Below are 11,934 nucleotides of genomic sequence, written 5' to 3' on the forward strand. Positions count from 1 at the left end.
AGCCGCTGGTTTCTGTTTCGCTGCTGGAGGTGCTGCCCAGCCCTGCCTGGGCACGTGAACACTCCCTATGACCAGCCACAGGCAAAGCTGGGAGGGACACTTGGCCTCCCCACTACCCCAGTCATCCAAGGGTAACAGGGCAAACTTCCCACCCATCCTCAGGACGGAGATGGGGACAGCATCCCAGCCACAGGCAGAGAGGGCAGGGAGCTTTGCTCACCGTTTGCTCACAGGGATGTCCGGGCTGAAGAGCTGGTCTCAGCTAACAGCGTGTCACTGGTAACACGGGAGGTCTTGTGAGAGCCTGGGCAGTGTCCAGGGGCCCAAGCCTTGCTAAGAGAGTCCTGCCATGTTCTGCAGAGTGGCGAGAGCAGCCAGCACAGTGGCTGGAAACACCCTTCGCTGCCACCCACCGCCTGCTCCTGGCAGGGAAGGTCAAAGGCTCAGCCCTCTCAGGGCTGGATCAGGGAGGGGGGTTCCCCTGTATGTCCTCTACATGCTTCTGTGTCCCTCTTGGGCTCTCTGGAGCAGGGAGAGGGAATGGGCAGAAGGAAGCTGAGTCCAGGCAGTGCTGACCCACTGCTTTATGACCCTAGAGGGGTCTTCAAAGGGCAGTCCGCTGCAGAAGCCTAATTTGGGTGCTCAGCATCATCCCTGGAGGGTCCAAGTCCCCTTGCAGAGGGAGTTAAGGACACCCGCTTATTTTTCCTTAGCCTCATGGATAAGCACAGCTCCAGGGACATGTAAACAAGGAGAAGGGAAACAAATAACGTTCAGCAGAACCAATGCCACTGGGGTGCTGCCCCACTCCAAACTCCCCACGCAGATGGATGAGCACTACCGCAAAACCCCTTGGTAAGAAGCAGAACACCTACAGAGGGTCTGGCTTTTACGGTGAATCTCTTGAAGCCTTTGGTTTCCCACATTATTCCTAAAATCTTCCCAGAGTTTGTCCCTAAGCCTGGCTGACTTTGAGAAAGCAGAGCAAAGTGGGCCTGGGCCATGTTGGGGCATCCTGGTGGATCCCGAGGAGATGGTTTGTGCTGGAGCCCTGAGGAACTGGCTCCTGAGAGCCGTAGTGGGGCTCTTCAGGAAGGGATGCTTCCCACCAGCCAGTGCAGGGGTGTTGGGAAGGGGCCTGAGGGTGAAGTGTCGAATGTGCTTTGGGGGCTGGCTCCAGCTGAAGTCTTCCAGCAGCACCACCTGGATGCAGGGCAGACGGTGGGCTGTGCTGAGGTGTTCCCAGAGCATTGGGTGCAATCTGTCAGAGGTCTGTCCCGAGGTAACTGGGTCTGCTTGATAAACACCTTGCAGCTTCTCTGATCAACGAGCCTTTGGGTTTCCGGTGTGCACGAGCACAAGGTGAACTTTCAGTACATATTTTCTGCTACGGGTGGTTCTGCAAGCGTGTGCGTGAGTCACTTCACCCACCCCTGACACCAGAGGAACCACTCACTTGAGTCCAGTCGCTCATGTGTGTACGAGTGCTCGCAGGATGCCGCCATCCCTCCACACTCCTGGGTAACCGGTGCTGCCCCATTCACCACAGGGATCTCAGCAGCCGACCTTGGCCAAAGCCAGACCTCCCAGTGTGGGGCTGGACCAAACAGCACTGGAAATAGAGCTCTCTGACTCCAGCATTAAGACATAATTTTTAAATAGCTCGTTTGATATCTTTGCTGGTTTATTTGTTTAATAAAAGTACTTAGTTAGCAGGAGTCCCAGGTTCCTGGGGTTTTTGTTTCTCTGCAGAGCAGATAAGAAAAGCACATTTCCTTATCCAGTGAGTCATTTTTTTCTGCTCTTTAATTATGCATTTGTGCTATTATCAAGTGTATTCAGCTCTGAGATGCAAACAGTTCAAACGACGCACCAGGCTTTAATTTTGGTGCTCCAAAAACAATCAACCACTGTTACAAAGGGCAGGGGAGGCAAAGATGTGGGAGATGAGGAGGGGGACAGCCGATGCCTGGAGCTGGCCAGGCAGCCTCGTTGCGCTGGTGTGCTGGCACATGTGCGAGTGCCTCTGGGGAAGTCAGCGGTGATTTTCTCCATGAGTAAGCGTTATCATGTGTGAATTCAAACATCATTTTCTTGGCCCAGGAGGAGGCGGACAGGCCAGGAAGGGAGTGTGGAAGAGCTGTAAAGGGGGAAAAAGAGGACTCGAAAAATGGGAGGGAATAGAGTAAGGTGAATCACAGTAATGAGGCTGCAACATCTTTCCACAGAAGAGGACCTGGGAGCACTTTATTTGAAGGAGGACACCACAGCTGCCATCCCCAGGCTTCCTGCCACTAATATGCAGCATCTAGTTTTCATTCTAGGTACTGAAACAGGAGCCATCGTCTCCTGAGCTCTGTTGTAAACTTCGCCCTCCACGTCAAAAGCAACATGTAGGTTCCTCCCTTTGGGCTTTCCCCAGTGCATGTATTTAACTGGAGGGGTCACAGAGTTAATCTGTAAGTGTGGTACAGCAGATGCCAGAACCCATTTCCTCCCCCTGCATTAAGCCAAGCAAGGAGGGGAGAGGGTAGGGAGAGGGGCAGGGTGACAGTGCTACAGTGGGACCGATGGGAATAGGGGCTGGGAGTCACCAAGAGACAATTGACGTGGGGGAAGCACAGCAGGGGGCATTTCATGGGGGGAAGGAGAGAGGGAGATGATGGAGGAGCATCCCCCTTTGGGAAAAGGAGACCAGCAGGCAGAAACACCCCAGAGCAAGAGAAATAGCAAAGCCTTTGGAGCAGGGAGGGGTTTTGGGGGCAGGAATCCTGGCAGAGCACTGGCTGTTTCGTGCACGGTCTGCCTCTGTGCATGACTCTAGCCGTGCAAGATGTTTTCTGCTCCCTTGTCCCTACCCTCACACTTCTGTGAGCTGCCTGCTGGGGACACAGCGAGGGCTCTGGGTGCCCTCTCCTCCCCAGTGCTCTCTGCCCTGGAGCTCAGATGTGGACTGGAGCGAGCCCAGGCTTTTCTTTGTCTCCCTACTGTGGGTCATGGCACTGCATCACAGCTTTCCATCCCCCCTGAGCTGCTCCCGGTGCACCTTGCTGCTGGATGCACACCCCTCCTGCTCCCATGTGGGCACTGCAGCCCTGCTCCTCACCTGGGGCACATGAGGGGCAGGGAGCTGGGTGAGGTGGGATATGGAGAGTTGTCCTCCTATTTGGCCCAGCTCTCCTGGCAGGTACCTGTGCAAGGACGAGTGCAGCCTGTCCAGCGCAAGCATCACGGCAGAGGGTGCCGAGCTGGCCATGCCGCTGACAGCCTCAGAGCTCAGGGCCATGCTGAGAGAGGGAAGTGCTTGGCTTGCCCCCGCTTGCTCAGTTTTATTTTGACTAAGGTGGAGGAGGAATAACTGAGTCACAGGCACAGGAATGGTGGCCAGGCTCTTGCAGCATTTTGGTAGAGCCTGCAGACCCCTGGGCTCGGCACAGCCATTCCCGCCGGCACGGCGCAGCTGGGCAGGGCGATCCCTGGCAGCCAGGCAGTGTGCGAGGGCGAGGGAGTGAGCGGCTGGGCACACTGGCTGGGAAGGGAAGTGAAATCATGGCAGGCGTGGAACCAGTGGGCAGCGATCGCTTTTGGTCAGGACTTTCACTTGCCCAGAGCCCCATGGCACCTGGCAAGGGGGGCTGAGACAGTGCCGGGGCTGCTTTGATTCTGCCCTGGTGCAAGCCACCCTCTGGGGATGCTGCTGGCAGGGAGGGAGATATGTCCGGGGGACAGGGAGGGCCCTGCCATAGGAAAGCTCCTGCCCTGCTGGGGAGCTGTGCTTGGGCTGCAAATCAGCATGGGGATGTGGTGACTGTGTCCCACCTGGCACTTTAGGGGGTGGGGTACAGAGGCTGTGGGCTCAGCTTGCCCAAAAGCCATTGGAAAGGGCCAGGAATATCCAGGGACCAAGTCATCTGGCCTGTTACAGAGGGGCTTGGTTGTCCAGTGGGGACACCTGGTACTCTGTCACCTTGAGTTTTCTCCTTTGGTTTTCTCCTCCTCCCCTCCCAGCCTCGGTCCAGGACAGTGAGCAGCAGAGGCATCACTAGAAAGAGCCCAGCGGCTCTACCTGCTTCAAGGATGGGACTCTAGCAATAAAACCCCATTAGGGCGCTCCTGGCCTAGGCAGGTCTCCCGCACCACTTCCTTCAGCTGGGAGCAAGCCAGCAATTTCGGCTGGTCCCTTTCTTTCCTACAGGGTGAAGAAAAAGGGAACATGACTTTTGTTTGGTAGGGATGGAGAAGAGCTATCTACAGCACTGAAATCTATCTACCCGCTTCAGATCTCAATCATTGGGCTTTGACTTGTCTTTGTTTCTCCTGCTTCTGGTCAGGAACACCTAAGAGCATTAAGGGCTTATTTAGTCCCTTCTAAGGGTATGAGGGCCAGACTTGCTTGGTATGACCTGCTTTGCCCACACCCTGGGCAGTTACTGAGCAGAGCCAGGTCTGAACACTGGAAAATGAGACATGGTGCCAAGGAGCTGGGAAGGTCCATGCCATGGGCCCAGGTCTGGGATGGAGAGAGTAGGGTGATGGAGAGCACCATCATTAGTAGGGGTGGAGAACACACACCAGTTGGCCTGCCTGCACAGCAGTCACTAACAAGCCATGTCCTGGGGACTGTGGGATCTTCTAAAGGGGAAACCTTGGTGCCCCTGCACTCTTCTCCTCCTGTCCTTTTCTGCATTTTCCACCTAACCTGAATCCGTGGCCCCGGGATGGGGTCTTGTAAGTATCTGGGCACAGAAAAGCCTCCTGTAGGCACTGGAGGATGCTGAGGGGGCTTTTTGCCAGCTGGTGAGGGAGGTTGCGGGCTGGGAGACATGCCCAGGCTGGGGGTGACCTATGGGTGGGCTGGGAAAGGGTGAGGGCTGAGGAGGTGACATTGTTGGTCTGGGGCACCATGCTGCTGGGCATGTTGTGCGGCTGGGGCATGCCAGGGGCTGCAGGGAATTTGGAAGCATATTTTGGAGAGAGGTAGTTTGAGGGCACGTTGCATGGGCAGGCAGGGGTAGGGCTTGGGCACTTGCTCTCCTCCTCCCTGGTGAAGACCCGCCCCAGGGCGAGCACAGCAATCGTGAGCCCCAAGGGAGACGACACAGCTCGACAGACTGTATCTCCCTCTGCCACGGGCCCCGGGGCGCTGCGATTTCACACTCGGCAGCCCCTTTGCTGCTGCGCCATGCGGGAGCTGGGCTCTCACTCCCACTCCGCCATGTCCTCATCAGGAAAAGGTGCCTCTTCCTCCTCCTGCCTCTCCTCGCAGTGCTTCGACCTCCTGACCAGGTCCTGTGTCAAGTGCTCCGACTTGTTTAAGGACAACACAAGTAAGGGGACAACGGTGGCTGGGGACTGAGCTCCTCGGGGCTGGGAGGTGGTGGGCCAAGTGGGCTGCAGGCACCCTGGGGGTGGGCAGGTGGAAGGTGCCTTCTCCTGCAGATGGCGATGGAGGTGGCAGTAGAGGATGGAGAGTTGCCTTCACCTGGAGGAAGAGGAGAGAGGAAGAGGGCAGCTAGTTCCAGTGAGGGAAACATGGTACATGGTACGGGGAGAAGAGGGATGGTCCAGCCTGGTGCAGGGGTCACAGCCTGCCCCAGGGGTGACCATGGGAAGGGCAGGATGCCCTCATCTCCCATCAGCCAGGAATGGCAGTGCATGGGACAAGGGTCCCGTCAGGCAGGGGGATGGTTCGTTGTAGGTGGTGAGTGGGTAGCAGTGAAAAGCCACTCTCCTTCCCTGCTACTGCAGCCCTGACCTGAGGTTGGACAGACGGGCGGGTAATGCTGGCTGATGCCCTCCTTCCCCCACCCCAGCTCTCCCCCTCCTGACACTGCTGGTGTCTTGCCCCACAGCAGAGCCCAGCCACACAGCGCCCACCTCCGCCCTGGCACCCACCCTCCCCTCGGTGGACCTGCCCCGCACCCTCCTGATCTTCGGGGTCCCAGCAGTGGTGGGGTTCATCCTGACTCTGGCTGCCCTCTGGGGCTTCCTGGCCTGCAAGGTGGGGAAATGGAGGAGGAAGAGGAAGGCAGTGGACAAGGAGGCCGAAGGTAGGGGACTTCTTGCTCTCCTTGTCACAGCACCCTGAGGACCCAGGGCAAATGGGAACTCTTGCCACTGGCTCCCCTGAGGCACATCCCTGTCGAGGCCAGCTCTTACGCTCAACATGGGCTCCACTGGCACCCCAAGACATTTTGGAGTGGCAGAGCCATCCCCTGAGTGACAGCATCCCTGTCCCCTGGGAACCCACGCCTGCACGTGACTGCCAGTGTGGCCCTGTTGAACCATCCCTCTCCCTTTGTAGCTCTCCCTGTGCCTTTGCTTGCTTAAAGCACCTGCTGGCACCATCCCCTCTTCACGGGAGATGCGTACAGAGCACTGGTAAGGAACCTCTCCCTCTGCCCTGCTAGCTGGAGGGCCATGGCTGGAGCAGGGGTTGCGGGGGCAGCAGTGGACATCTAGGGGTGGCTCTAGAGGAAGCCTCTCCCTGCGGCACTGCAAATGGGGGTCCCGTGTTGGCCACCCAGCTTGCTATTCCTGCTTGGGATGCCAGGCATCCTGAGGCAAGTGCCCCAAAGACTCCAACAGTGTCAAGGCCAGCCCCATCGGCAGGACATCAAAGCACCGCACAAGGTCATCCCCAAAGGCATCAAACATAGGGTTGGGGGGTGAGGACAGGGCTGAGCCTTTCCTGGCAGGATATTTCCACAGGGGTGAGGCCATGGTATCCCATGACGGCCCATCTTGTTGGGTCATCATCCAGAGGCTAGGTGGCTGTTTCCTTCCCCAGGGACCCTTGCCCTGGTGCTGACTCAGTCCTGACCACTCTTCTCAGAAATGGTCTTGCCTGGCTTCACTCCTCCCCACGCCCAGGCAGGGGGGATGGCTCCTCCGTACCTCCACGAGGGGTCACCCTGGGGGATACTGGCACCTGCCACCACCCCACTGCCCGGGTGGGAACCCTTGGGTGGCACTGGGTCCAGGAGCTGCCAGTCCTCATGCCCTGGCTTGACCACATGCCACTGGTGGTGTTGGCTGGGTGGCTCAGACCAAGGGGGACATTACCCGGGGCTTTTCTGCTAAAGTGAGTGTGGCTGCAACAGCCTGTGATGCACACGCCTAGGGAAAATACCAAGAATGAATAAGAAGGGAGAAATGCAGTGGCAATTGGCATCCAGCCATGATGGAGAGCACCAAAGACACCCCTCGGCTACTTCCCTGCCACATGCCCTGGTCCTTGTCCCTACTGTCTCCCAAGGCTGCACCCCAGAAAGCCCACCACTGAGGCACTGGATGTGTGGAAAGTTGCAGGAGGCTTGGGGCTGGCAGCACACGCCTGTGTTTGAAGCATGTAAACAAGTCTATTTTTAAGTGGGAGGCGGTCTGGGAGGGAGAGCCACCAAGGGCTGGGCTGCTCTGCCACAAGAAGGGTTTAGTGAGAGGGCTCGAAGTGCAAGTCCAAGTTTCTGCCTTTCCCTATTGGGTTTTTTTTATGGGAGTGGGGTGGGGGTGGGCAAAACCCATCAGCTGTAAGCAGGAGCAGCTCTGCAGCAAAAGAGGTGCAGTGGGGACCTTGCAGGCTCCTCCTGCTCAGCTCTGTCTTCCCCCTAGTGTGTCACCAGGGATGCGACCCTCTCCCTGAGACCCTCTTGGACCCACTCCTGTGCGCTCTGTAAACCCCTTTTCTTGCCCCATCCCAGAAAACATGGACATCACCAGCCCCCTGCCCAGCCTGGGCTGCCAGGACCCTGTCGTGCTGGAGGGAGATGCCACCCTGACCCCAGTCCCATGCCCACATCTCAATGGAGGTCTGAAGATGCCAGGGCCACCTGGTAAAGCTGGGGCAAAGCGGAGGCCGTGTTGCCGGGGTGATGCCGACGGTGACATCGTCCTGCTTTCCACTGTGTACACCCAGCACGATGAGCGCAACCATGGCTTCCCACTGCCTGCCACTGAGCTGGGGTCCACAGCCCTGGTCACCACCAAAACCACCCAGAACTGTGCTGGAGAGGAGAGAGCCTGAGGGTGGGGGGAGCCGGGCTGGAGGACTCCGGCTGCTCCCTGCAGACACCCAGAGCTTGACCCCCAGGCAGGCGAAGCCTTGCACAGATGTGAGCTGTCTGAGGACCGGGTTTTGCCTCGAGCAAGATCAGCCTTCTGAGAGGACTGCCCTTTTCCACTTTCCTGTTTGTGCCAAGTCCCAAGTTACCTCTGTAAGCACTGGAAGAAGCCAAAGCGGATCACAGTGAGTTATGCCGAACTGCTGACAGCTGCCATGGCCGTACTGTTGGGAGGAGGCAGAGGAGATGCGGACAGTGAGGACGGACCATGTCGGGGGCTGCTGTGCCATTTGCAAGGCTGCCATTGTGCCAGGATGGGTCTTCTGCTGGATGGGTGATTGCTGGGAACATGTGGCTGAAATAGTAGAGAGAGAGGAAAGGAAGATGGAGAGGGAAGCAGGGAGTTACATTAGGACCAAATCCTACACCGCTGCCATTAGCTTGATTTTTGCTACTGACCTCAATAAAAGGAGGCTTGGGGCCATACGGAGCAAGGCCCATCCAGCATCTGCTCCATTCACAGTATTGCCCCACTTGCCCCCCCTCTCCCACCATAATGTCCAGGTCTCTCCTCCCTCTGTGTGCTCTCATACAGTGGCAGGCATCCACCAGCAGTGCTCATGGGGATCCCCTCTGCAGCTGGGTACCCCCGGGGTGAGAAACAAGCTCCCAAGGAGGGAGCAAGGGAGGGAACAGGGGAAAAAGATCTGTCTTTTGCTCTGAGCTACGATCACTGAAGTCAGGGAGGACCAGAGGCAGGCAATAGAAACTGCTGCTCTAGAGGAGCTCCAAGAGCTTGTCATTACCGCCCCAGACAACTGTCACTTCAGCTCACTGTGGCTGCAGAAATACTATGTGTCACTTGGGATGGATGTTTCCTCACCAGGCAAAACCAGGAATGATACAAGCATAGGCAGGATGACTTAATTTATGTGAGAGTCTTCAAGGCTTTGCCTGTGTACCAGAGCTGGCTGGCATTGCTGGTCCAAGGCATATTTCTGTAATGGTCTTGTTCACTGGCCCACAAGTGGCTTTACTGAGTGGGAAGGGCTCTACTTCGGAAATGAACTCATTAGTGTAGGATTGCTGTTCCCAAGTAATTACAGCAGCTGATCCCCCTAGCTGAACAGAGCCAGGCCAATGGATTGAGTGAGAAACCCTGGTGGCCCTGGAGCGGGTGGTTAGGCAATTAGAAGTGCGTTGGGGGAAGGTATTTGCATGAAGCGCCATGTCAGCAGCAGCCCAGGTCTGGTTTTCCTTCGGTGAGGCGGCTTCCTCGCCTGAGAGGCTTTGGGGACTGAGCAGAGGTGGCCAAGCAGGGTGTGGGAGCACTGCTGCCAAGTGCCAATGGGCCACCCAGGGCCACAGCTCACGGTAGGGTCACCTGGTGGCACTTTGCAGAGGGGATGTCCCCCTGATGGTGACCCCCTACACAAGCCTGAACTCTCTTTTGGGGCTGCAGGACGAGGCACTACTATTGAAGGGTGACTCTTCCTCTTCTCCCCTGCCTGTAGCACTGGAGCCAGATTCATGACATCCATCCCATAAGGACGACCACAGGCACTGTCACAGGTGCCAAGGCCCATATTCCTCATCACAACTCCTTTCCCAGGCCTAAGCAGGCTGGCAGAGGTGAGCCTTCATCCGGCTGAGGATGTCCCAGGATGGGGTGGGTCCCTGTCTCAGCCTTGGATGGTGGAGGGGTTGGTCCATGTGCCCAGTGACTGTCTCCTGGGGTTCCAGGCATGTGTCATTCACTAGCAGGGGCTGTGAAGGCTCCAGTGCTGAGCTGCCAGTTATCCACAGCAGCCATGCTGGCCATCGCAGGAGGAGTATCCCTGCAGCACGAATCAGGCATCTCCTCATCCCCATGCTCACCCAGCCCTGTGAAGTGACTTCGAGCAATCTTTGTGCATCCAGACTGGGGAAATGAGCTAAAGCCAGGCCAAGAGACGTTTTGGCACTGGAAGGACTGCTCATGGGACGCAGAGCAACCTCCTTCATGAGAGACAAGGATGAGAGGGAAATGGAGCAGGATTGTCAGGGGCATCTCCTGCTTCCCGCCTGGTGACTGCTGCAGCTCAGCTCTGTGGATGCGCTGCCCACCCCAGCTGGTGTGGCAATTTGTAAAAGAAACTCCCATACAAATCCTGATGAAAAAGCTCCTCCTGCTGCCCAGGTAAGGGCTTCTGCTCTCATTTCTGCTAGAGCTTCAGCCAGGTGTCTCCTCTATGGGTTGCTGCCAGCATCTGCAGTTTGCAGAAGAGGCATTTCCATCCACATTGGATTCCTCAGCCAGCAAGTGCCCCTCGGATCTCTTCTCTGTTATATGGCACGTGGGGTGTCTTCCCTGCATCCTGCCTGCCCAGCTGCTAGCCATGGTGGGGCAGTGCTCCCCTCCTGCCCAGCCTGCCTGCCTGGACCTGGGAGATTTGCAACCCCTGCTGTATCTGCTTCTCCATCCTTATGTACAGGACAGAGGGCTGTCTGTTTTGTCTGCATGGAGAGCAGAAGGGACAGAGGTGAAAAATATGGTTGTAAAAATTAAAGAATAAAGTGAATCCATTGCCAATGCATGCTCAGGGGTCTGTATGGGGGTGCCCATTCCTCTGGCTTCAGGGGTTTCCAGCATGGTGGTCCCAGAGGTACAGCAGGACCTTGAGCTGAGGGGCTCCCTCTGCACCAGCTTCACTAGCACATCCCCTGCTCACAACCACCTGCATGGCTGGGAATCAGCCAGGCCTGGCCACCTCCAAACCCCCATGGCCGCGCCGGGAGCTGGCTGACAGGACAAGGAGCGGGGCAAGTGGTTTTCGGGGGGAGGATGTTGCCTGTCTTTCACTTTCCACAGCAGTTTCTCACTTCCCCCTGCGAGGCAGGAGCTGTGCTTCCTCCCTGGCCTGGCGCCCGCCCTGCTGCCTTCACAAGTGCCTAGAAAGGCTGGCGAGGCCGGGCTTCACCTGGCTGCAGGGGTGCAGGATTTTGGAGGCAGCCAGGGGAAAGTCTGAGGACACCCCAGGGCAGGAGGAAGGAGCCAAGGCTAAAACCCTCACTGCAAAACCACCTCAGGCATATCCCTAGCCATTTCAACCCCACCAGCTCCACTATGATGGAGGTCATGGGGGTATTTGAGCTCCTGCAAGTCCCACCCGTGATGCTGGTGGTAACAGATGGAAGCCTTGGTGTTCCTAGGGACTGGGGGGTGGTATTGATCCCTGGTCCTAGAGACAGGAGCCAGCTGGCCAACAGAGCATGGCAGCGCAGGGAGGAGAGGCACTTTGGCCAGGGGTCTTCTTCTGTAGCCACTGGTCACGTCTGCCAAACCCCTCTCAACCCCACAGGTCCCTCAGCCTCTGAAGTTCTCAGCTTTCCTCTGCCAGCCATCCCACCTGGGTCCTTCTCCCTCACTTTCTCCTCCCATTGTCAGTTCACCCACTTCATTCTCCTGACAGCACCCATGGGCCCAGCTACTCCAGCCCAAAGCACCCCCACAGACCCCCACAGGCCCAGCCTGCCCCTCCATGGGCTTTCTCTGGGTGCTGGACCTTGATAGCAGGCAGGGCAGGCAGGGTAAGGTGGGCAGCATTTTACCCCATACTCCGATGGTCAACGTCCAACAGGGATGCCCACCTCTGGGTACAGCCGCCAACCCCTCCACTTGCTGCAAGGAGACTGGGGCTGCGTGGCCACCCCATCACCTGCTTGCGGGGCACGGACCTCATCCTGCCCCACGGAGCCTTCCCCACCACGCACTTCCCAGTGCCAGCCATGGCAGAGGGACACGTGGGTGCTCCTGCAGTCCCCAGGGGACACCCGTGGGTGGCCGTGGGTGAAGAAAAGCAGCCAGCGGGCCCGGGGCACCTGCCACGAGGTG

The 11,934-nt window shown here is 57.6% G+C and overlaps 1 protein-coding gene across 2 annotated transcripts; it reads left to right on the forward strand.

Moving 5' to 3' along the window:
- The first annotated feature begins 5,082 nt into the window (after window positions 1–5,082).
- Window positions 5,083–10,632, forward strand: TNFRSF13C (TNF receptor superfamily member 13C). Of its 2 annotated transcripts, none has more exons than XM_055809018.1 (3): window positions 5,083–5,327; window positions 5,856–6,050; window positions 7,701–10,632. In XM_055809018.1, the coding sequence occupies exons 1-3, from the start codon at window positions 5,183–5,185 to the stop codon at window positions 8,021–8,023; spliced, it is 663 nt and encodes a 220-aa protein (XP_055664993.1). In that variant the 5' UTR covers window positions 5,083–5,182; the 3' UTR covers window positions 8,024–10,632. The 2 variants fall into 2 exon arrangements, with proteins under 2 accessions (XP_055664993.1, XP_005237495.1); XM_005237438.3 differs by having other exon boundaries at window positions 5,085–5,327; window positions 5,853–6,050.
- The last annotated feature ends 1,302 nt before the right edge of the window (window positions 10,633–11,934 follow it).

This window comes from Falco peregrinus, chromosome 6, assembly GCF_023634155.1.
Source record: "Falco peregrinus isolate bFalPer1 chromosome 6, bFalPer1.pri, whole genome shotgun sequence".
Taxonomy (NCBI): Eukaryota; Metazoa; Chordata; class Aves; order Falconiformes; family Falconidae; genus Falco; species Falco peregrinus.